A 23,876-nucleotide genomic window follows, 5' to 3' on the forward strand; every position below is an offset into this window, starting at 1 on the left:
CCTTTGTGCAACGTGCAGCACATGAACAAAATGAAGGGACGGTCTTTTTAGTGTGGGATTTGATTGATACAAATCTAGGGCTGCTGTTTCACTGCATCCCCTCCTAGCACAGAGCCTGTGCCACGCAGCACGTCCTGCAGTGTCCTGCATCGGGCAGAGCATAATAAAGCAGAGCGTTTAGGCAGCCCCTGCAAGGAGCTTTGAGCACTAGTGTGCGAGTCTCGCTTTGTTTGGAACTTTTGGCTGCTTAAGAAGTAATTTGATGGCAAAGTGGTGGTGTAAGGCCCAGACATCCCTATAAAACGCTCTGTGCTGCCTCACCAGCTAAGAGCAGCTCCTGCGTGAGGTCTGAGAGGCTTGTCTTGCAAAGGTGCTTGACCTCACAAAACCTGTCCAGGGTTGGAAGGAAGGGGGTTGAGAGGAAATTCATAGATTCCAAAGCTGGAAGGGACCATTGTGATAATCTAATCTGACCTCCTGTATAACACAGCCAGAGATCTTCCCCCAAATAATTCCTAGAGCAGCTCTTAAAACAACTCATCTTGATTTAAAAATTGTCAGTGATGGAGAATCCACCACGACCCCAGTAAAGTGTTCTAATGGCTAATTACTTTCACCATAAGAAGGTAAGCTTTACTTCCAGTGTCTAGCTTCAACGTCCACCCGTTGGATTGGGTTAGACCTTTCTCTACAAAAACGTAGAGCCCATTCTTAAATGTATCAGAGGGGTAGCCGTGTTAGTCTGGTTCTGTAGAAGCAGCAAAGAGTCCTGTGGCACCTTATAGACTAACAGACGTTTTGCAGCATGAGCTTTCGTGGGTGAATACCCACTTCTTCGGATGCAAATGTGTTCCCCATGTAGATACTTCTAGACTGTCATCAAGTCACGGCTTCACCTTTTCTTTGTTAAGATAAATAGGTTTGGCTCTTTCTATTTATCACACCAAGGCAGGATTTCTAACCCTTTAATCACTCTCATGGCTCTTCTCTGAATTATCAACATATTTGAATTGTGGACACCCGCCCTGGACACAGGATTCCAGCAGCAGTTGTACCAGTGCCCAATACAGATGTAAAATAGCTTCTCTCAACATGAGCTCTTTTGGCCACAGCACTGCCGTGGGAGATATCTCCACCATGACTCCTAAAACTTATTCAGAGTCACAGCTTCCCAAGATAGTCCATACTTCCAGGATGGGGGGACTGCATCTTTTGTTTCTAGGGCTAGAGGTGTGTGTGTGTGTGTGTGTGTGTGTGTGTGTGTGTGTGTGTGTAAAATATATATAAAATAGATATAGCTGTCTTAATACACACAGTTTGCTTAACCAGTATACCAACCACTCCAGCATGACTGGTCCTCTTCATTTTATTTATCACTCCCTCAATGTGTGTGTCATCTGCAAACTTTATCAATGATTTTGTTTTCTTCCAGGTCCTTGATTTAAAATAAATAAATAAAAAATTAGCTAGCATACGGCTAAGAACCAGTCCCCTTAAAAACTGCTTGATGATTCTCCATTTACATTTTTGAGACCTCCCAGGCAGGTTTTAATGCCTTTAACATTAAAGGCATTAAAACCTGTGCCCTGTTAATTTTATATTCTAGTTTAATCAAAATGGGTGGTACCAGGTCTACAGAAGTCTAAGTACATTGCATCAATACTGTTACCTTTATCAACCAAGCTTGTAATCTCATCAAGGAAAAGATCCAATTAGTCTGACAGGATCTATTGTCCATAAACTCATGTTGATTGATGTTAATTGTTACCCTCCTTTAATTCTATATTAATGGAGTGTCATATCAGCCACTCTATTATCTTGCTTGAGAGTGAGGTCTGGTTCAAGGCCTATAATGACCCAGGTCACCCTATTTACCATTCTAAACAATGGCAGACCCTGTGTTTTCTGGAACTTCTCTAGTGCTCCAAGATTGATTAGATATCAATATTGACAGTCCATCAAACCTCTCAGCCAGCAGTTTTAAAACTTGGGGGTGCAAGTTATTTGACCGTGATGGTTTAAAAATGTCAACCTTCAGTAGCTTGTCTTTAATATTCTCCACAGGTACCAGTAGCCTGGAAAGAGTTACCACCGTATGATGAGACTATATAATTATTTTTCTCCAACTACATAACAGAAATATTGACTACTTCTGCCTTTTCTGCATTATTGAACATTCTACAATTTCTGTCTAGCAATAGGCCAATACCACAGTTAGGATTCTTTTTGTTCTGAATATATTTTAAAATTACATTACTGCTCTGTATCAGAGGGGAGCCGTGTTAGTCTGGATCTGTAAAAGCAGCAAAGAGTCTTGTGGCACCTTATGGACTAACAGACGTATTGGAGCACGAGCCTTCAGGGGTGAATCCCCACTTCGTCGGATGCATGTCATGTGGGCATTCACCCACGAAAGCTCGTGCTCCAAAACGTCTGTTAGTCTATAAGGTGCCACAAGACTCTTTGCTGCTATTACTGCTCTGAGCGTCATCTGCTGCAGCAGCTGATTTAAGTGATAGGTTACATACCCCAGTATGTCAGGGTGGGGGCTGGATGTGGGGGGACAAGGGGGCTGGCTCTGGTGGGGGCAGAAGAGGGGGCTGGATGTGGGGGGGTCAGTGGGGAAGGGATGGATGTGGGGGGACAAGGGGGGCTGGCAGGGGGCAGAAGAGGGGGCTGGATGTGGGAGGACAGAAATGTGCTGGATGTGGGGGGGGATCAGTGTGGGGGCTGGATGTGGGGGGACAAGGGGGGCTGGCTCTGGTGGGGGCAGAAGGGGGCTGGATGTGGGGGGGTCAGTGGGGGACACTCGAGTCACGGGGCAGGCTCAGTGACGCAATGGGGGACAGGGGTCACTGGGAGGCCGAGGGGGCGGGGGATGGAGGTGGGGGGCAGAAGGGGGGGGCTGGCTCGGGCGGGGGACAGGACTGGGCTGGAGGTGGGGGGTCAGTGGGGGAGGGGTGGCTGTGGGGGGGGTCAGTGGGGGAGGGGTGGATGGGGGCAGACGGGGGGGGTGGTGGGGGACACTCGAGTCACGGGGCAGGCTCAGTGACGCAATGGGGGACGGGTCACTGGGGGGGCAGCGGGGATTACAGAAGCAGCGAGTCTAGCCTCGCCCTACCCTGGCCAATCAATCGGCGCGATGCTAGTGCCGGTGGGCTCTACTGACCAATGGGAAGCGCGGATGCTAGCGGGTCTTTGTGTCGCTGGCCAATGAGCAGACGGGATGTTTTCCCTCTGGCCAATGGGCAGTGGGAGGCCGGCGGAGGGGCGGGGTTACGATGGCCCAATAGGGGGGCGGGATATTGGCGCCGCTCTTTTCTGACCGTCTCCCGCTCTATGGTCTCAGGAGGCGGAGGGTTCCCAAGATGGCGGCGGTGTCCGTGTCAGGCGCCGCGTCAGTCCCCAGCCCGGAGCCCCCCGGGCTGGAGCCGGGGCTGGGCCCGGACCGGGTCCCCGAGGAGGAGCTGCCCTCGCTGGACCCGGCCGAGGTGCGGAGCCGCCTGGAGCGGAGCTCGCACCAGTTCCGCAACCGCCGCAAGGTCCTGATCCGGGGGCTGCCCGGGGACGTGACCAACCAGGTACCGGGGGGGGCGGGGACGTGACCAACCAGGTACCGGGGGGGCGGGGACGTGACCAGCCGGGTACCGGGGGGAGGGAGCGAGCCGGGTACCGGGGGGGGAGCCAGGTGAGCACGTGACCAGCCAGGTACCGGGGGGGCGGGGACGTGACCAGCCGGGTACCGGGGGGGGGGGGGGGGAGAGCCAGGTGAGCACGTGACCAAACAGATAACGGGCCGTGGGGGGGGGGGGGTTGCGAGTGGGGATCCGGGAGTGGAAACGTCACCAGCAGCCCCTGGAGCCGGGAGGCTGAACCAGACTCGGTTGAGCTGGGGGCTGGTGTTCGGCTGGACGGGGTGGGAATGGGATCGAGCAGGGGCTGGGTGAGGATGTGACCGCTGGGGTGGGGGGGGGGGAGCTGGTGGTCCCAGAGGTGTGTGTCGATCTGTGGGGGGGGGGGCGGCTGGGCCGCAAGTGTGACCAATCAGGGAAAATTAGGGCTGCAGATGGGGAGGGAGGAGTTGGATTCAAGAAGCAGGGGGTAGTAACAGCATGAAAGAGGTGAAGCTTTATCTTATCCCTACTCATGGAACAGCCCCTCAGCTGTAACGGGAGGTCAGCTACTTTCTGAAGTTGAGGGCTGAGACAAGTGTCTCCCTTCCCCAGCCCCTTCTGGTGTCCAGGTCTGATCCCTCACTCCTCGCCAGGGTCACCTGGATGTTCAGGTGGCTATCGGCTGCTTCCTTGTTGGCTTAAACTATAAAACTGCAGGTGATGTCTCACGCAGTGATTAGAATCTTTCCTCTAAACAGCTCCTGGATGACGCAACAGTAGAGTTGAACAGGTCATTTATGCTATTTGTTGATCCCGTGCTGGTTGGCTTGTGTCTCTGTAATCTTTGGTCCCTGGCTGAGACGTGAATTGACATCGTACTCCCTCCACACCCACAAAAAATGGACTTTGTGGCCTCAAAGCACTTTACAAACATCAACTAACCCTCTCAACCCCTAAATCTGCCACAGGTTGTTTTCCTGTTTTGCAGCTGGGTTGCAGAGTGGGGAAGTGACTTGCCCAGTGCTCCTGGGAAAGTTAGCCAGCCAGCATTCAAACTCTGAGTCTTTAAGTGTATCAGGTAGCTAAAGGGTTACAGGTCTGTTGCATCTTGTGCATGTTTAACTTGCGCGATTTCAGCTTTACACAGTCAGCAGAAACAAAAAAAAGAGAAAAATAACAATTTAAATACTGTTTCTGTAGTGTGGGAAATTCCACCCACCATTCAACTCAATGTAATTTTGATTCTACGTGGTTTTCGCTTTATGCGCTAACTGAGGAACAGAACCCCCGCGTAAGATGAGACTTGCCTGTACAATTGTTGCTAAACTTAAATAGTTCAGGGACACTCAGTTTGGGAGGAGACACCACGATAGAAGTGGATTTTTATACTGCGTGTCCAAGTCTGTTTGCTTCTGATCTGGTGGCAGGCTGCCTTTCTGTAGCCCACTCGTCTCCCCAAATTATACTCGTCTTTTCTTCCTCACTTTATTGGACAAGAAATTAAATCTATATTGCAGGCTATGCCTATGTGGTATAGAGAGTTTCCTTTTAGACAAGTGTGTTTCTCATAAGTTAGTTGCTGCTTAGTTTTGATTTGTTAAACTGACTGACTTTCAAAAACTCTGATGGAGGAGCAGGTCTCATCAAACCAGACTGATTTTTTCCAATCCTGATTAGGGAGTAGGAAATCTGATTTTTGCTTCTCAGGGGTTTGTGCAAACAACTAGAGTTCATGAGGTCTCATCACCCGAGTGTCTGGTTCAAGTGAACCCTCAAACACCAAGATAAACATAGTCAATAGCGTCTCATTTCTTCCTGAAACTGGAAATGTTGCACTACTTAAGGTGCAAAACAGTAAATTTCCACAATCATCAATCTTTTACTGGAGTTGGTCTGAATTTCAAGTTGATGCAAAACCCAGAACTCGGTGAATTTTTACATTTGCTCCAAAATCGAACGCAGCTTTAGTCTTTCGTAGACCATCTCCTGCATAAGAAGCAGCACAGGACCCTGTGCCATAAAAGCACCTTGCTTTCTTGTCCTCTCTTCAGCATGGCTAACGTTTCTCTTCAGCTCCCTGCATGGGCGCTTGGATGAAGTGACCTGGCTGTTAGGAAGGACAATGGGACTTTGCAGGAAATCCTTGTGAACACATTTCTATTGTCCTTCCACAGAATCAGCTCATCAGGCCAGCAGGTAATGGTTCGATCCCATGACTGGCTCTCATTGTTCAGCCAGTCACTTGACTTCCTGATGCTGTCCATTGCCTCCAAAGTGTGGTGGCCTGGCTTTCCAGAAGCACGTGTAATTGGTCTCACGAGAAACTGAGCAAGGAGCAGTCCCTCCCGTAGGTCAGTAGGCTTGCATTGGAAAGGCAGCGTACAGTGCTTTTTCTGGAATGTCTCAGGCAGCTTAGGTCTCCTATGTGAAAGTTGGGGTTGCACACAGAATCTCGCTCATCCACTTCTGCGTGTGGGTTTTCTTGAAGGTCTTCACACTCGTGGCTGGAGCAGGGAGCCAGGATCAAGATTTCAGGGCTTTGTTTCTAGCTCTACCATGGACTTGCAATTTCATCTAGGGCAAGTTATGTCGTCTCTCTCGTGCTTCCATTTCTCTATCTGTAAAACACAGAGAACCACCTGCTGGTGGGGAGTGAAAGGCTCAAAGTTTAGAAGTCACTTGCGCTGCTTAGCTAGGAGCTGCTAGAGAAGGGCAAAGTCTTGTGCAAAGCATTACATGAAATTGCTGCCTGGGGCAGCTGTAACACGGAGATATTAACTCACTGGTTTGAAGATGCTTATCTGAAAGGAGAAGTGTGTGTAACTTCAGGGTAGTGCTCTGGCAAAACACCCGATGTTTGTGTTGGCAAATAGGCTGCTTGTTGCTTGGGTTGATGAGATTGTGCTACTCGGATGATACCCACGCTATATCGTTGGGATGGGAGGTTTCTCCGAGGCAGACAAAACGGCAACGTTGAGTGCTCGCTGCACGTCAGCCACAGGGTTTTGAGGTTGTATGTTTAAAGGACTGGCATCAGGAGCAGGATTTCTCACGGTTTGCATCTTGTTCTCACTCAATGGGTCAGATTTTTTTTTTTTGGGGTCCCACTAAGTGACTTAGGTCCACTGTAGCAACTCGCTGTACAGCCACCCCTTCCGCAACAAAACGCAGCTCCCAGGGCTGCCCCCTGACTGCCCAGCTGGCCCCTGCTCTCCCAGCTGGAGAATTCCACTGCACACGTCCCCATTTCAGAACACTGCCCTTGGTGTGACACGGGAGTGTGAGCGTTCAGTCTAAATCCTATAGCAAAGGCATGGATTGCACGCCCCGTGAGCATGCAGCAGTGTCCAACCTGCCTTCCCATGCTATGAAGATGGAGAAAAGCCACCTTGGTTTGAAAGGCCAGTCATTGCTGTAATGGAAACTAACCCTGGTGCCCAGGCAGTGCATAGGAGCATCTGAACTCAGACTGAGTGTAATCACGTTTCTAGGGGCCCTAAGCTGCTTGGGACTGGAAGAGGTGTCTCAGGAGGTACAAATGCATCCAATGTGCATGGTGGGCGATTTCTTGTGTCCATACTGAACTCTGACTTATAAACCCAAGGACTGAAGTAGCAGCAGCAAGGCCAGATTGGACTTTCTGTGGCACTTCCCATTCAAACTACCAGCCAAAGATCTTGCCTTGACCTCGGTCCCATGAAACCAGAGGGAGTTGTTAAAAACCAGTTCTGTGAAAAGCTGGCTAGCTGGAGCAGTTTGAGGGGTGCGCCGTTGGGCCTTGTTTATTCAGGCATGTAACCCAGACCTGCCCACGTGCAGGTAAGTATTTCTGAGGCAGGAAATGCCCGAGACCTTCAGCTCTGCTGGAATGTGGCTGTGAGAACCAGCCCTGTTTGTTTTTGTAGTCAGCCCTGCTGCTGATGGACTCTGCCGTCCCTGGCTGTGCTGGGGGTACGACCTGCTGCCCTTTCCCACTAGCTAATTAGCGTCCTGGAGAATTCTGCCATGAGGAGCAGTCCTGACTGGCTCCAAACACTCTGCTTGGGAATGGAGGGCAGGTGAGGCTCTTCTCTGGGGCTGTTAAATGCAAGGGGTTATGTCACTTCTCTCCTTGGGAGCTGATTTCTCATTGACTTTGTTTATGCAGGAGGTTCATGATCTGCTGAGCGACTATGAACTGAAGTACTGTTTTGTGGACAAATACAAAGGGACTGGTGAGTAAGCAGAGAGCAGGTCTCTCACGAAGGGTCATTCTATTTAAATGTTGAATCTTCTCAGCCTGAGGCTAATCTATGCCGGGCCGCAGCTATTGTGCAGCCCACCCACAGGGTGCTGTGCGAGTGAATGGATCCTTTCCCCAACTCCAGACCTCGGGACAGCTTCTCTGTTGCCTGGGGTTCTGGAGGGGGCGTGGTGCCTGCATTTTGTTAAAATGTGGTTTCGCTTTGTCCAAGTGCTAATCTGCCTCAGTAAACACTGTTTGCCATGTTGTTCTGTGGCCGTGCTGGGACTGTTTTTCTTACAGCTCTTTGGGTAGGTCTTCCTTCAGCTGTGCACATTGGATCCTATTTGTGAGGGGGCTAATGGCATCTGTTGGGAAACTTGGGCTGTGGAGCTTGCAGCCCCAGCAGACGTTCCACATGCAACATGGGGTTGCATTGCTTTATGGAACCCCAGGACTGCTCCCTCTGTGCGGTGCTGACCTGAGGGATTTTCAGTCAAGCCAGCCCCTGACTCTTCTTGCAGACTCTTGAAGGCAGCACTTTGCAGCTGCTCTGCCTTTCTGACACTCGTACAATCTGTGCAGCTAAAGGTTCCTGTGGACAGAAAAGGCTTGTGGGGTTGCGTGAGGTGACTGTGCTGCTGGGCCATTCACCGCCTGTCAAGGTGGAGGCTGCTGTTAGGCTGGGCCATTCACCGTCTGAGTGTCAAGGTGGAGGTTGGGATGCGAATGGCTTGAGCCTCGCGCTGCCATTACGTATCGGGCATTGCTAGCAATCACTGGATGTTCCCAGTCTCCTCCCTGGTGGGCCATTTGCCCAGGGAGTTAGGACGTGGTGTGCTAGCGTCTGGGCCTGTAGGACACCTGCAGACTGATCCTCTGTTAATATTATTGACAATGTTCCAGTGCTTAGACCAAGATTTCTGCCTTGTCCTGAGGCTGATAGAAAGCACGAGTGCATGATACATCTTCTAAGCAAGACGGCTGTTAGCCGATAGTCTAAGTGACTGCCTCATGGGGCGTTGAGCCCTTTCTAATAATCTGGAGCCGCTAACACTGCATGGCTGGATGTGTGGGTACGGACAGTGTGGTGTGACGCTGGAGGTGGTGTGGGAGTGGCACTGAAGGTGGGATGCGCTAGCCAGGTGCTTGCTTGCTGGGTTGCAGGGTTTCTTATCATAACTTCTCTGCTTGCAGCGTTTGTCACCTTGCTGAATGGGGAACAGGCCGAGTCGGCCATCCAGAAATTCCACTTGAGCCAGCTCCGGGACAAGGAGATCTCTGTGCAGCTGCAGCCCACTGATGCCCTCCTGTGCATTGCCAACCTCCCCCGGCTCTATACGCAACAGCAATTTGAGGAGCTGGTTCGGCCTTTTGGAAACCTGGAGCGCTGCTTCTTGGTGTACAGTGAGAAGACGGGCCACTCCAAAGGCTATGGCTTCGTCGAGTACATGAAAAAGGACTCAGCAGCCAGAGCAAAATCCGAGCTGCTGGGCAAGCAGCTGGGGACGCGGACTCTGTATGTTCACTGGACCGATGTCAACCAGCTGACCGCAGACCTGGTTCATTCCAAGTGCTTGTGTGTGGGCAAATTACCCCACAGCTACACTGACCTGGAGGAGCTGAGGCAGGTCTTCTCAGCAATTTCTGCCCCGACCTTCTGCCAGGTGAGGAGCTCAGCCCCAGGGGTGGGTTTCCTTTGTGTTCATGATGGTGGTGTCGAGACCTGGCCCCAGACAATCTGGAGGGTGTGCTGAGGCCTAGTCTGCGCTAGAAACACCTCGCCAGAGTGCTTATTCTAGCAAGGCCTCTTGGTAGAGACGCAGCTTAGGCCGGCAAGAGAGCGTTTGCTGGTATAGCTTATGCTGGTTCCCCGAGTGAAGCCGGCTATGCCGGCAAAAGCCCTTTATCGGGTATGACTGTGTCTGTGCTTGGGCTTTTGCTGGAATAAAGTCATAAAACAATCCCACCCCAGTGGATATTAGTTGGGGTTGGGCCTGCTCTGAGCAGGGGGTGGGACTAGATGACCTCCCGAGGTCCCTTCCAACCCTGAGATTCTATGATCACTGAGCCAGCCACCTGGGCTAGATGGAAGATGCGGTCTGTACCCCGAACGCCTTAGTGCTGCCTTTGAAAGGCGCCCCCCAGGCTGGCGGGGCCAGTGTCCGTGGGAGACTTGCCCTGGGGCAGGTCCTGGCTGGGTAAGCTAGCTAAGATTAATGAAGGCAGTGAGGTTAGGGGGTTCCCTACCTAGCTAGGATCTTTCAGGGATGTAAAGGTTCAGGCCCTTGCCTTTCACTAGGAAAACAACAAGTGTAAATTTGCGTGTCTGGCTAGGTTCTGAAAGTGACCTGTGGGCTGTCCCACTGGAAAGTGCCATCTGGCTCCCTGACACCAGTGTGGAAATGACTCGTCCTTGTGCCATCGGTCTAGTGTCTGTTCAGTCATCTAGAATGTACCTGCTCCCATGTGCTGGGACGCTGCCACTGGCTCACAGCCTCCAGCTTTCCTTCGAAGAAAGGGAGGGGAAATGATCTGAGGCTCCCTGCGTTAAGGAACAAAGATTGTGAAGCTAAATGCTTTGCAGTTAAACCAGTCTGGTGAAGCCCGGCTCTGTGAGGCAGGCATGGCCTTTAGAGCAGGGATTCCTAAGGCAGTTGGGTGCCCAAATCCCTTTGAAAATCCCACCCGAAACCAGTGAGTTTCTGGATGACATGGTGTCTCCTGCCTGCCTGCGTTGGCACGGTCCTTGCCCAGCCCAGGGCTTTGAGCTCCATTAGAGCCCATTGTAAGGTCTCAGTGCCCAGGCCTGAGATCCAGGTGCGTTACGTTTCCAATTGTGTGGATGCGGATTGTAAAAATTCACAGCCTGAAGGGTCTGAAAGCCCCTGGCCCTGTCAGCCCCGGCCAGCACACAGCGCCTCTGGCCTTCGTGTGCTAGCAGCCAGTGTCCTCTCCCTATTGTGCTAAGCCTCCTTTTCACTGCCTTGTTTTTGTGTAGCTGGCGTACGGTCAGGATGGCCAGCTGAAAGGCTTTGGAGTCCTGGAGTATGAGTCAGCAGAGATAGCAGAAATGGTCCAGCAGGCCACAGATGGCCTGCCGCTCGCTGGGAACCACATCCGCGTCTCCTTCTGTGCCCCAGGCCCTCCTGGGCGCAGCATGCTGGCCGCCCTGATAGCTGCACAGGCGACGGTAAGGCTACTAATCCAACCCTGCTCAGGCAGACTGTGCTGTTACCTCCCCCTTCCCCCGCATTTGCACTACAGTGTTCACAGCTCTGTCCGGAGACCCCAGGGGCTGCTCCTTGCACCTTTCCAAGGCCAGATCTGCAGCCTAGAACAGGCTTAGTTCACACCAGTGGCACGGTGCCTGGTCCAACAACACTCTGCCCACAGCGCTTCCTTCTGTAGGCTGTAGCTAATGCTTGGGGGCATCCAGTGTTAGTGACGGGGGCAGTTTGTGTGCAGAGCCAGTGCAGATACTGCTAGCGCTCAGCTGGACTGAAGGAAACAGGACACAAATTAACTTCTGCTAATTCACAGCAGGAAAATCTAACATGGCAGTGTTGTCACTACAGAAACCGACAGGCTGTTCTGTATGAAGAGCCTTGATGCTCGTGTTCCAGGCTCAGAGGGGACGAGGCATCTGCCCTGTCTCTCTGCACCTGAGACATGGACGGTAAATGTACTGAGCTCTAGCAAGCAGAATGTCCCACCTTCCCTGCGGGCCAGCGTCCTGCAACTTCCATGTTCTAAGTACTCGCTTCCTGTGCAAGTTAAGATACTAAAAGACCCGTGAGGTTTTGTAGAGAGGGGAGGCTGGGTAGTGAAAGCTGTTAGCTCCATGTGACCCAGTTAGGTCACAGTCATTACTAGCCCAATTTCTTCCTCAATCTGAAGCCCGGATCCCGCTCTCAAAAAGAGCAGCGTATATTTGCTTTACAACTCCAGCACTGAACTATTCCATCACATACGCCAGCCTGACATTGCTGGCCACGCCCGATCACCTGGGAGCTCCTGTACCGCAGGGTTTCTGTCTGCGCTAGGAATGTTAGTGACCTGGCTTCATGCTGGGTTTAACAACCCTCTTCCGGTGCTTGCCCAAACGCCTGCTGAATGCACTGCTTGAGCTCCCATTGTCAAGTGCAACTGTGTAATTCAGACTCCTCGTAGCTTCTGCTGAAGTTCCTGGTTAGTCAGTTCTCTCTCCCCCAGCTCCTTCAAGTCACGTTCCAGAACAAATGTCAAACCCTCTTGAGCCAGGTTGACAAAGGTATTTAGGCTCCTGGAGCTGCAGGGAGGGCCTGGGTGGTGGTGATGGGTTTTGCCAGGCGAGGCACCTGATTTCCAGTGGAACGTCAATGGGATCAGGTGCGTAACTCACTCAGGTGTATTGTAATCCCATTCGGCACCTATCTGCATCTTTAGGTGCCTAAATACCTGTGTGAGTCTGGCACTGTCTGTACAGCCCTTGGCACGACCCTGCCTGTGGTCTCTGGATGTTGCCGTAATGAAAGAGAGAGATTCAGACTCTGACATCTGCAACTTTTTTTTTTTAAGGCACTTAATCGTGGGAAAGGGCTCCTTCCAGAGCCAAATATCCTTCAGATTCTTAACAGCCTGGGGAACCCCGCTTCGATCCAGCTCTTACTCAACCCCCTGCTTCACGGAGCCGTTCCTGGAAAACAGGGTAAGAATGAGTAATGGGCTTTCTTACGTGGGGCTACAGCCCTGGTGGAGCTGTTGTAGGGAACAGGGCCTGTGAGGTACTGTGAGTGCCGCCCAGAGCTCCCCAGACAGCTAGATTCCCTCTGTGCTGACTCTTCTCAACAGCGGGAGCGGGAGGAGGGTTGTACCGATGGTCACAGTCACTCTTTAGCTGGATGACTGCGTTGCTCCTTCATAAGAAGGAAAGCCACCGACCGTGGCTGGGAGCAGAGAATGGGCTCGAGGCCAAGCCTGTTTAGCTAGTCAGTAGCAAGCCCAGGCTTGTAACCCTGGCCAGCAGCCAGCCCCAGAGCCCAGCGTTCTGTTGAGCTAAGTGTACGCTGCGTAGGAACCCAGGTGTCTGACACTTCCAGGCTTGTTCCCGTCTCGTCTGGGGCCTGCTCGAATTCTCAGCTCTGCTGGCAGCACTGACACGGCGCACACATGCCTTCCTGTTGGTATTTGCGTGGTGCTGGCCCAGGCTCTCGCGTCACTTGGGGGAGAGGTGCTGAGTGGTGGGGCAGGGGCTGGGAACAAGGCATTCTGTCCCACGGTGGACAATGCCTCGTTGCTAGAGGGCCCGTGCCGCCATCCTCCATGCGAAAGTCGGCACTGTCAGTGTGGTGGCAGCCGGTATCAAAATGGTCTTTTCTTTGCAGGAATCCTGGGGGCCCCCCCGTCCATGCCGCTCATGACCAACCCAGCCCTCTCCGCTGCTCTTCTTCAGCTAGCTCTGCAGAGCCAGACGCAAGCACAGCAGGTACTCGCCCAAGACACTCCTGTAATGTCCTAGAAGCTGCTCTGCTTCAGACTTAAGAATTTCCTGTGCTTGTCTCTGTATTTATATTGCTCCCGTCACTTGAGCACCTCAAGAACACTAGCAAATCTATCCCCACGGCACCCCTAGGAGGTGGGAGGTTGGGGAACCCAGGCACAAATTGTCTGTCTTAGGAACGCACCCTGAGTCTGCTGCAGCCAGGAGTAGAACCAAGCTTTTCTGCGGCTGAGCAGTGCTTTAACCATGGGGCTGTCCCTCCTCTAGCTACATCCCGCTTCGGGGGAGTGGGGGGAGATCTCCGCCCCGTTATAAACAGGCCCTTCTGTGAAGGTAGAAGCTGAATAACAGCCAGACTTTCAGAAGTGGCCACTGAATCCAACTGGTTAAAAGACAGGGAACAAAGGGTAGGAATAAATGGTAAATTCTCAGAATGGAGAGGGGTAACTAGTGGTGTTCCCCAAGGGTCAGTCCTAGGACCAATCCTATTCAGCTTATTCATAAATGATCTGGAGAAAGGGGTAAACAGTGAGGTGGCAAAGTTTGCAGCTAACTATCTTGAGCAGTTTAGTAAGACCAAGGCAGACTGAAGATCTCACAAAACTAAGTGATTGGGCAACAAAATGGCAAATGAAATGTAATGTGGATAAATGTAAAGTAATGCACATTGGAAAAATAACCCCAACTATACATACAATAGGATGGGGGCTAATTTAGCTACGAGTCAGGAAAAAGATCTGGGAGTCATCGTGGATAGTTCTCTGAAGATGTCCACGCAGTGTGCAGCGGCGGTCAAAAAAGCAAATAGGATGTTAGGAATCATTCAAAAAGGGATAGAGAATAAGACGGAGAATATCTTATTGCCCTTATATAAATCCATGTTACGCCCACATCTTGAATACTGTGTACAGATGTGGTCACCTCATCTCAAAAAAGATATACTGGCACAAGAAAAGGTTCAGAGAAGGGCAACTAAAATGATTAGGGGTTTGGAACGAGTCCCATATGAGGAGAGATTAAAGAGGCTAGGACTCTTCAGCTGGGAAAAGAGGAGACTAAGGGGGGATATGATAGAGGCCTATAAAATCATGAGTGATGTGGAGAAAGTGAATAAGGAAAAGTTATTTACTTGTTCCCATAATACAAGAACTAGGGGTCACCAAATGAAATTAATGGGCAGCAGGTTTAAAACAAATAAAAGGAAGTTCTTCTTCACACAGCACACAGTCAACTTGTGGAACTCCTTGCCTGAGGAGGTGGTGAAGGCTAGGACTATAACAGCTTTTAAAAGAGAACATGGAGGTTAAGTCCATTAATGGCTCTTAGCCAGGATGGGTAAGAATGGTGTCCCTAGCCTCTGTCTGTCACAGGGTGGAGATGGATGGCAGGAGAGAGATCACTTGATCATTGCCTGTTAGGTTCACTCCCTCTAGGGCACCTGGCATTGGCCACTGTTGGCAGACAGGACACTGGGCTGGATGGACCTTTGGTCTGACCCGGTACGGCCGTTCTTATGTTGTGTGCCCAGCTTGAGATGCCCCAGGCCTGACTCTTCCCATAACTCTGGTCGGGTACACAAATCTCACACACGTGTGCACCTGGGCGCACACACACTGCATGACCTCCGAAACCGTTGGCCTCGAGCCCTTGCCCACGAAACCGACAGCTGGAGAACTGAATCGGAACTCTGCCATCTCTGTCAGTGGCGCCCGGCGCTGCCCCGTTACACTCTGCTGTCTGTCAGCCTCTGACTGGCGTTGCTCCTAGCGGCGTTCCCCACCTCCCCAGCGTGGCTGGTGTCAAGCTGGGCATTTGGAGGCCGGCTCAATGCTGACTCAAGCTGTTCTTAGCTGACATCTGCTCCTTTAGCCGCCCCGGTTCATGAAGTGATCTCTCTTGCTTTGCTCTCTGCCCCAGAAGGCATTGCTTGGGAGCTCCCTGTTACTGCAGAACCAGGTCTGGACGCAGCTGCTGCAGAACAAGGAGAACCAGGCCGTACTCCATGTGAGTGGTAGAGGGCTTCCTGTGTGCGTGTGTGTGGGGAGACGCAGCGCCAGATGCACCCTCAGGCCTGGTCCAAATTCCACTCATGCGCTGACCTTTCAGGCTGGGTTGTGACACGCGGAGCAAGGAGCGGTGTGTAAACTGCACTGTCCTGGGGGGCAGACACCCTCTCCTGTCACCTCCTTGCTCCTGGGAGGTCGGCACTTACTGCTGGTCTAGGGGCTTGACCCTGCTGCCATGGAAATCGGTGGGTGCCTTGCCACGGCACTTCCCCAGGAGCAGGATCCCAGCTGTACCAGCAGTGGGTTGCTTCAGCCCTGCCTGTGGCTTTAGGGGGTAGTAAGGTCTCCAGCTGTCCCCTCCCTCCCATTTGCAGGGGTGCGGCCCCTGGATCCAGGGGCCTGTGTAGGGCTGTAAGGGGGTTCTGGGCGGGGCATGTCGCAGGTCACAGCCTAGCCTCTAACGATCGGAGCGTCTCTGGGCTTGGTAGTACCCGTCTGAGCGGAGCCCCTCTCTGCCTCATGGGTAAGGCTCAGTTAATGTGCTGCTGCCGAAGCAGGGCTTCTGCCAGTGGAAGAGCGTGTGCCGACCAGGCCCGTGGCTGCATTCAGCTGCGGCGGCGTGAGTTCCGTGCCGTGGCGCAAGCGGGGCCGGGCCTCTCAGCGCTGGGTCTGTTGGACAGTGGTAACCTCTCCGTTTGTTAGTGGCACAGGACTCGGGGTGAGCTGAGCTGGCTCCTTGGTTCTAGGGAAGCAAGCGGTCTGGACGGAGGGGAGGGCGCTGCGTGGGAGTAGCCTGGTTTCTATTTTCGGTGGTTTGTCTGTTTAAAGAGCCATGAAATTGCTGCAGCCCGTCTCCCTGGCGGCCCCTCCAGGGAGAGCTTTGAAATGCCAATAGTGCTCTGGAAAGACAAGCAGCGGCTGTGGGGTGCCCCTCTCCGGGGAAGAGATCCAGCGAGTGCTTGCGCTAACAAGCTGTGCTGTGTTTAGATCACTCCAGTGCCAGCTGAGCTTGCAGCCCGCCTCCTTGGGAAGCGCAGGCTAGGATGGCTCTCTGCAGCAGCCCGTTGGGTCCCTGAGCATGCAAAGATTGCCAGATCTGCTGTCTTCTCTTCCTTTCCCGGGAAGCTCCAGCTTCCCCTCCCATCTGTAAATGTGCAGAGCCTCCTGTGTCCCTCCCTGCTTCTCTGGGAGGGATGTGCTGGGACTGTGATCACTGCACTTCCTTAGCACAAGGTCACCCGGCTGCAACCGGACAGCGGGTGTTTGGCCGGGCCTCCTCACCTGCTGCTCAGCACAGAGCACTATAAACAAGTCACTGTATGACATTTAGTGTGTACTGGCTTGGCCAGTGCTTTTTATGTAGCTAGATGTGTTGCTGTATCCCCGGAAGACCCCTGCGTGCCCCAGGGGTACATGTGCTCCTGGTTGAGAACCACTGCTCTAGGGAACTCTTCACGTGCACATGGCTAGTGAGCGCGTGGCAGGCTAGTACTCTGCAGGTTCTGTCCCCGCGTGCCGTGCATGAACCGCTCATGTAGGGCCCAGAGCTGAGTGCACCATAGGCACCGATTTGCTTGGGTTGGCTTCTTGCAATGCTCTCACCGCTTGGCTGCACCGCTGGCATTTCATACTAACCACGTTTCCCACTGTGCCTTCGGCTTGCCCTTTAACCTGCCTCTTGTTTGCAGAAACCCGGGATCTTGGGGGACTCTCCTCTCAGTTCTCTACAGCACGGCACCTTGGGGTTGGCGACCACCCCGGCTCAGCCCGGAAGCTCGCTGCTGGGAGAACTCGCCTCAGGTAACGCTGTGGGTTTGTGGCATGAGCTGATTGCTCAGGAGTCGTGATTCCTGCAGCATGTGCTGGATGCTGGGCAGAGCTGCAGCTGCTCACGTGAGTGCAGCTTTGGTTCTCTGTGCAGTGCCCCATCCCAGACGCTGGGGGTGGCAGTTCCTGCCACCCTGGGCGCTGCCCGTTCACCGTGCCGCCTCGCGCATGGAGCAATAGCTGCAGTGCGCATCACTGGAGATTGCTGTGCTGGCATTGACGTCGGGGTCTAAAGCACGGGCATGTTGGTTTGCAGATAACCCTGGAGGAGCGCAGAGCCCTGTAGGAAACCCTGGGGCATGTTAAGATTTCTCTGCCCTCTCTGGAGTAGGAGCCATTGGCGTGGGCCTGCAGAGGAGGCTGACCCAACCCTAGCAGCAGGTGTTCTCGGGCTCAGATGCAGGCGTGTGTGGGTGAAGGGGAGGGTGGAAGAGGGTGCTGAGTGACTGTCTGTAAAGCGGTGGCATCTCCTCTCCCCAGGGGGGCCTCTGCCTGCTGACATGACGCAGGGGCACGTGAAGTCACCGATCCTGCCTTCGGGGGGCATGCCCCTGGCATCCTTCCTGGGGACAGAGAGAGAGAACTCGGCAATGGGGACGCAGGTGTCCCAGCTGCCCTCATCTCCTGGGACCCCATCAGCCCTGCCGGGCCTCACCACTTCCATCCTGGGATCGGTGATCAGTGGACTTCAGAAACCAAAGCAGATGGAGAACGGGGTAAGAAGAGCAGCTGTGTTCAGAGTCCACCTAGAACAAGCGCTTCCCACTGCCATATGCCGCCTGCTCCCCAGTCTGTTCGGTGCAGCCTTAAAAGTCTGTAACGCTTCCAGCCGCTTGTCCCCGGCAAAGCAACGTAGCGGTCGGCAGGAGTCCGAACGGCCTGTGCGTTTCCCTGTCCTCCTGACGCTCCTCTGAGCGGCCTGCCTCGGGGATACCGTCCAGCAGCACTAATCCCCGGGACTCCTTCTCTCCTAGGCCTCGCTGCTGGGAGAGCCGCCCAAAGACTTCAAGATTCCTCTCAACCCTTATTTAAACCTGCACAGCCTTCTTCCTGCAAACAGCCTGGGAGGTGAGCTGGCCGGGGGGCTGCTGCCCCTTTAAACTGACAGTAGGAGAAGCATGGGGGTCGGCATGGCTCTTCTGCTAAGTGTGCCCTGAAAGGGGCGGACAAGGCTGGAACTGAACCGGAGCTGGGCGGGGAGCTGTCCATGCTGGGACCAGAGCAGGGCTGCGGACCTGGGGGAGCAGGGCAAGACTCCTCCTGCTTCAGCTCAGTGCCTGTCTGCACAGCGGAGGGGGATTGACGTTAGGAGCCTGCCAACAAGCGCCCGGGACCTAGCACTTGGCTTGTTCAGGCAGATGCCAGTCAGGAGACTCCGTTTGAATGGAGGTGGGGGCAGACTTCGCCTGTTGACCTCCTGCCACGGGGTCACGGATCCCCACTTGAGAAGCAAAGTCACTTGCCCAGGGGCAGTTGGTATCGGAGCCAAGAGCAGGAGCAGCCGTTAGTCCACCGTGCTGCCCTGACTCGGATAGGGCACAGATCCGGCTGTGTTCGAGTGTAGGGGTTAAACTCGGTGGATGGCAGCCCAGAGGGACAAATGATTTCAGTTTTGCCTTGTGGGCGTTACTGAAGCGAGGTCAGGCTCCGTCTCCAGCGCACTGCTAATGGCCCACGGGGCAATGGGACTGTCCCTCCTCTCAGGCATGGGGCGTCCGGGGGAAGGGAATCCCGAGGGCTGAGAGCTGCCTCTCCCAGGGGGCAAAGGGCTGGGCCCAGCAGTGCAGTTGGGTAATGGGGCAGCCTGCAGTAATTTCTCTCGAAAGGGAGCCGGGGCAGCTGGGCCCTTGACTATCTGCCCGGCTGCCGTGGTGCTAATGAGTAACGCTCTTCTGCAGGTGGTGCCAATAAAACATTTAATCTGAAGGCTGGAGTGCTCGGTAATGTTTCCAATCCCAGAATCCCACAGCCCCCCATGGCCGACCCACCACTGCCCTCTCCTGGGCTGGCAGGAGACAACTATGCTTTCGACTATCAGCCGGTAAGTACCTTGGGGTGGGACAGAGCATTAGCCAAGACGTCAGCTGGGACGAGTCGAGTCCTCTGGGTATTAAAGCAGCAGAGCAGGGAACGGAACCCAGGCGTCCTGCCTGCTCTTCTCCCGTTTTCTCCCTCCCTGGTCAGGCACCCTTGACCCACCTGAGCTTGTGTTATGGCCTCTGGAAATGCCTGTGTAAGAGCCGTGTTTGCTCTCTGCTTTCTCCTGGAAGGACTTGGGATCCCGAATGTACGGCCAGTCGAGGGACCACGCTGGGCCCATCCTGGGCGGATTTGGACACAGTAGGCACAAGGTAACTTCTGCGGGTATTCAGCTAGGAGCTGAGCCGTGGGGCTGGTCTGAGTGCAGCCGCCTGGATTCTGAACCTCCCTTTCGAGGCGACAATGCACTGGACTGGGCTCTGCTGCTTCCCCGCTCTCCCGTTCTTCACCCCTGCAGCTTCTGGGCCTCTCTCTGGGGGTGTGGCCTGCCGCTCTCAGGGCTCCCTGGTTGGCTGGTTTTGGGGTGTGGGAGGAGCCTGCCTGGGTCACGAAGTGGCATGGATCAGGTTAGGTGGAGTTCTGCCCTGCGTGTGCCCTGCACAGCTGATCGTTCCCTGATCGCTCCCATAGAGGCACCAGGCAGTTCCCTGTCCGTGTGTCCATGGCTGCTCGTGAGGGTATTGATAACAAGGGCCTGGTTTGTGGGTCTCCTCGGGGCAAGCTGCCAAGGGGAGGAACCATTCCCAGGCTGGCCAGAAAGTCGGTGATGTGTCTGCTCGCTGCTCAGAGAACAGCTGTCAGTCTTGCCCAGAGCAGGATGTCGCGGGGGGGCCAGTGTCTTCCAGCTAACATGCTGGAAAGCCCAGTGCAGACGGGACGTACCGTCTCTAGCAGGGTCTAGTTGGAGCCGGGGGGAGGTACCTGCTGCCTTGTCTACATTCGATTTCCAGTGAGTTAGACCACACTAGCCAATCCCTAGCCTCATGCCTTTCTATACTCAGCTAGCCCAGGCCTTCGGGCTCCACGGTGGCATGTTCTTTTCCACGAGTCCCGTGGGCCTGCTTCAAGGGGGATCCCGCACAGCAGCCCCCTGTCCCTGAGCAAGCGGGGGTGTTGTGTCCTTTGCGCCAAAGAGAATTTGGTTTCACTGGGTACGTCTACACTGCAGTAAAACCTGTGGCACCGTGTCTGGGTCAATTGACTCAGGCTGCGGGGTGAAAATTGCGGTGTAGACATTTGGGCTGGGCCCCCGGCTCTGAGACCTCCCCCCGGCAGGGTTTCAGATCCCCAGCCCCAGCCCAGACGTTTACGCTGCAATTTTCAGTCCTGCAGCCCACAACCAAGTCGGTTAACCCGGGCCTGCGGTGGGTCTTGGGTCGCTGTAGACACACCCGTTGATCTATTTCCACGCTGCAGAGCACGGAGGCACAGCCTGCAGTTCTGCCTCCAGGGGGCTGAACCGAGCCTTGATCCAGCTTGTGATGCGGAGCCGCTTCTCTTCCAGATGTCTTCATCTCCTGGATTTGAGCGGAGCAGCTTGGGGCCACCCCTGCCACCCTTCTACTCAGGATCCCCAACCTCCTACTTCACCAGTGGCCTTCAAGCTGGGCTTAAGCAAAGCCACCTGAACAAAGTGAGAGGTCACTTCTGTGTGTGCCGGGAGGGGAGAGTCTGGGCTTCCGGCTGCTAAGGGCGCAGACGAGTGTGCATCAGCTCGCTCGCACTCAGGCTTCCTCTAGTTCGGAGTGACTCAAAGATCCATGCAGGCGGGCGTGGTGATTCCTGGCGGGGATCCCAGCCTGCCGGGGCTCTGCACGGCCTGGGTTTTACAGGGGTATTAGCCTTTAATGGAAAAGGCCAGGCCTTCGCCTTGCTCTGGCGCTGCCATGAAATGGAGCCGCCTGGCAGATGAGCAAGCGGCCAGTTGTACGGCCTCACGGCAGGGGCGGCTCTGAGACGCACTTACTCAGCGACAGCAGAGGTAGGACCTGGAGGCCGGTAACTTCCCTCTGGGGTGAAGGTCCCGCCAGCAGTGATTAGAAATGGCCTGATATTTGAAGCCCAGCCCTTCCGGTAAGACTCACTGGGCCAGCTCCCAAAGGGAGCTGCTCTCCCTGCAGGAGAATGGGCACGTTCCCTGCTGTCTGGATGTTGCATTCAGTGCCATAAAGTCTGCCACTAGGTCGCACGGCAGGAGCCGCAGCTGCAGCCCCGTTCCCTAGTGGGAGGGGAGAGATGGTAAGATGTATGCGCAGAACGTAGCCCCTGCTAGTCCCCGGGAGGTGGGACTAGGCCTCTGAGGGGTCCCTTGAATGGAAAGCGGCTGTGTTGAGCCAGTGGAACTGCAGGGTGCTTGTGGGCCCATGCAGTGCTGGTAAACAGGGACATCAGTGGCGGCGACTCTCTCTCTCTTCCAGGCAGTAGGGATGCCACCTGTGGGCACCGGGGACAATATCCTGGGCTTGGGACCAAACAGCCATTCCCACGGCTCCCACTCCAAGGTGAGTATCTGTGGGGACGAGGGCAGAGCTTTGCTACCGACCTCTACACCCCCACCCCCCACCCCCACACACACCCGGTGCTTTGCCAGGCCCTGACACTCAGCTCCCCGCTGTCTTTTTTCCAGACTCCGATCGGGGGCCAGAAACGGGCCTTCTCCCACCTGCTGCCATCCCCGGAGCCCAGCCCGGAGGGCGGCTACGTCGGACAGCATTCTCAGGGCCTGGGAGGGCACTATGCAGACTCCTACCTGAAGCGGAAGAGGATATTTTAACCCCCTCCCTGCTGAAGCACTATCATCCCCTCCGCGTGTAAATCTTGTACAAACTTTTTTTTAACGTTAGTCTTGATTTTGAGGTTTTTACGTGTGTGAGAAAGACTTGGCTTCTCTGAGCAGGGTGGGAAACCCCACAGGCTTCCTGCTGGAGGATGAGCCCTTCCAATTCCCCCCCATTCCAGAACCAGCACCCGTCTGTGTCACGGGCAGCCAGAGCAGAGGCGAGCACTCCTGTACCGTGCGGGGGGAGGACAAAGGTTACCCCGTGGCCCCTGTCTCTGCTGTTCTTGGCGCCTCTCCATGGGGCGGAACCTGCTGGAGTCGTGCTGTATTCTGATTGCAGTAACTGGGAACCTACAAACAATCCTGAGAGGACAGTGAGTCCTAGGGAGATGCACGTTCCCTGCCTTAAACTGCTGCTTCAGAGAGAGGAATGTAAGTGACTCCGGCAGGTGCCCTTTGCTCACTGGAACGTGAGCATGGAAGTTCTGGCAGCGCAGAGGTGGCGATCTAGGGGGTACACGTACAGAGGTCTAGTTACACCGTGGGACTCCGGATCTGCCTGGTTCCTGGCCTCACCCTGCTCAAAGCCTTCAGGGCTGCGTCTGGGATGCAGTGCTCCCTAGAGGCTCACGCTGAGCTCGAGGTCTCGGGCCCCGCCTGCCTCTCCAAATTCCTGTTCTGTTTTGTTTTTTAAACCCTTCAGATGCTGATGTTTTACACTTTTTTTTGTTTGGAAATGAGATTTGTTAAGTTGCCATTTTAATTCACGCTTTGGTTTTTATTTCCTTTTTTAACTAGCTAGGAGCAGGAATCTTGGTCCATTGTACGGTCGCTGAGCCTGGTCATTCCTTTTTTTAGTTTCTCTCTCCTGGGCATGAACTTTGGTTCTAGAAGTTTCTTTTGGGGTGGGGAGAGTCCAACATATTCCTTGATTTCTGTTTTGCTGAGTCTTGCAGTAGAAGCCAGCTGCAGCTGGCGAACAGAGCTGCTTTCCCTGCAGCCAGGCAGCCTCTGGACACTGCTTCCCAGGAAGCTGCTCTGCCTCCCCCTCCTGTTGACCAAGCTTGGAGGGCGATTTGTGGCTTCGTGATGTCCGACACGAGGCCGCCCTTGTGTTCGGTGTGGAACTAGACGTTCAGCCAGTTGCACCCTCTCTCCAGCTGCATTTTGAATATAGCATTAAATGCAGCTGAGCTGATGTTGGCAGCTTTGGGTATCAAGCCCGTAACGGTATGTGCTGCTGAGAACCGGCTGGGTTAATGCCTAGGGACCGAGCCGCTAGCCAGCCGATTTAGTCGAGCAGGCTGCAGAGTTGCACAGCGAGCCGGTGTCCAGTGATTGAGAATGGTGCCCTGCTGGCCTCCATTGAGGGGAGGGTGATGAGCTGCTTTTCGGGGAAGGATTTGTATAGAGACTCCCCACCCTCTCTTGATTTGGGGTTGATAAAGTTGCTACCATGTTTCTACTGTAGATGCTGTCTGGCTTGCTGTATGTGGGGCCCAAGCCCTCGAGCTGGCCATTGCCTTTCCAAAGTAAAGAGAGATTTCTATCAAGCCTTGTCCCCTTTCTATACGTGCGTAAATGTGTCATTTTCTGAACACTTCCAATTGCTTGGAGCTGCACCGCCCCCTGGAGCTGGGAGCCAGTGGCCAGATGGGGGGTCTGGGAGCCAGGCAGACTGGACTTGGCCTTAACCATGTTTCTCTTGGCTAAGTCCATGAACACCAGCGTCTAGTCCTACAGACACTGGTCTGTGCGTCCATCCAGCTACACGTTAGACCCTTCAACTTTCTGTCCCCAGGGAGACTTCCAGGAGCTAAGAGTCCTGGTGATTCACAAGCCCCATCACTCCAATACTGCACCTTACAACCTCACAGCAGCTTTCAGCATCCAGACCTCCCCCCCC

General features: G+C 54.1%; 1 protein-coding gene across 3 annotated transcripts; it reads left to right on the forward strand.

Moving 5' to 3' along the window:
* Window positions 1–3,333: 3,333 nt before the first annotated feature.
* On the forward strand, window positions 3,334–23,523 carry RAVER1 (ribonucleoprotein, PTB binding 1). Of its 3 annotated transcripts, none has more exons than XM_044994728.1 (15): window positions 3,334–3,581; window positions 7,762–7,828; window positions 9,034–9,503; window positions 10,838–11,029; window positions 12,397–12,526; window positions 13,203–13,303; window positions 15,236–15,322; window positions 17,013–17,124; window positions 17,632–17,867; window positions 18,126–18,219; window positions 19,050–19,192; window positions 19,422–19,502; window positions 20,696–20,824; window positions 21,609–21,692; window positions 21,818–23,523. In XM_044994728.1, exons 1-15 carry the CDS (start codon window positions 3,369–3,371, stop codon window positions 21,962–21,964), a joined length of 2,286 nt encoding a protein of 761 aa, XP_044850663.1. In that variant the 5' UTR covers window positions 3,334–3,368; the 3' UTR covers window positions 21,965–23,523. The 3 variants fall into 3 exon arrangements, with proteins under 3 accessions (XP_044850663.1, XP_044850664.1, XP_044850665.1); XM_044994729.1 differs by having other exon boundaries at window positions 15,239–15,322; XM_044994730.1 differs by lacking the exon at window positions 15,236–15,322.
* The last annotated feature ends 353 nt before the right edge of the window (window positions 23,524–23,876 follow it).

This window comes from Mauremys mutica, chromosome 20, assembly GCF_020497125.1.
Source record: "Mauremys mutica isolate MM-2020 ecotype Southern chromosome 20, ASM2049712v1, whole genome shotgun sequence".
NCBI lineage: Eukaryota > Metazoa > Chordata > Testudines > Geoemydidae > Mauremys > Mauremys mutica.

Coding starts and splice junctions, on each gene's coding strand:
- RAVER1 (XM_044994728.1), top strand. CDS start 3,369: ATGGCGGCGGTGTCCGTGTCAGGCGCCGCGTCAGTCCCCAGCCCGGAG. Junction 15,323..17,012: donor AGAACCAGGCCGTACTCCAT/GTGAGTGGTAGA, acceptor TCTTGTTTGCAG/AAACCCGGGATCTTGGGGGA. Junction 18,220..19,049: donor TCCTGCAAACAGCCTGGGAG/GTGAGCTGGCCG, acceptor GCTCTTCTGCAG/GTGGTGCCAATAAAACATTT.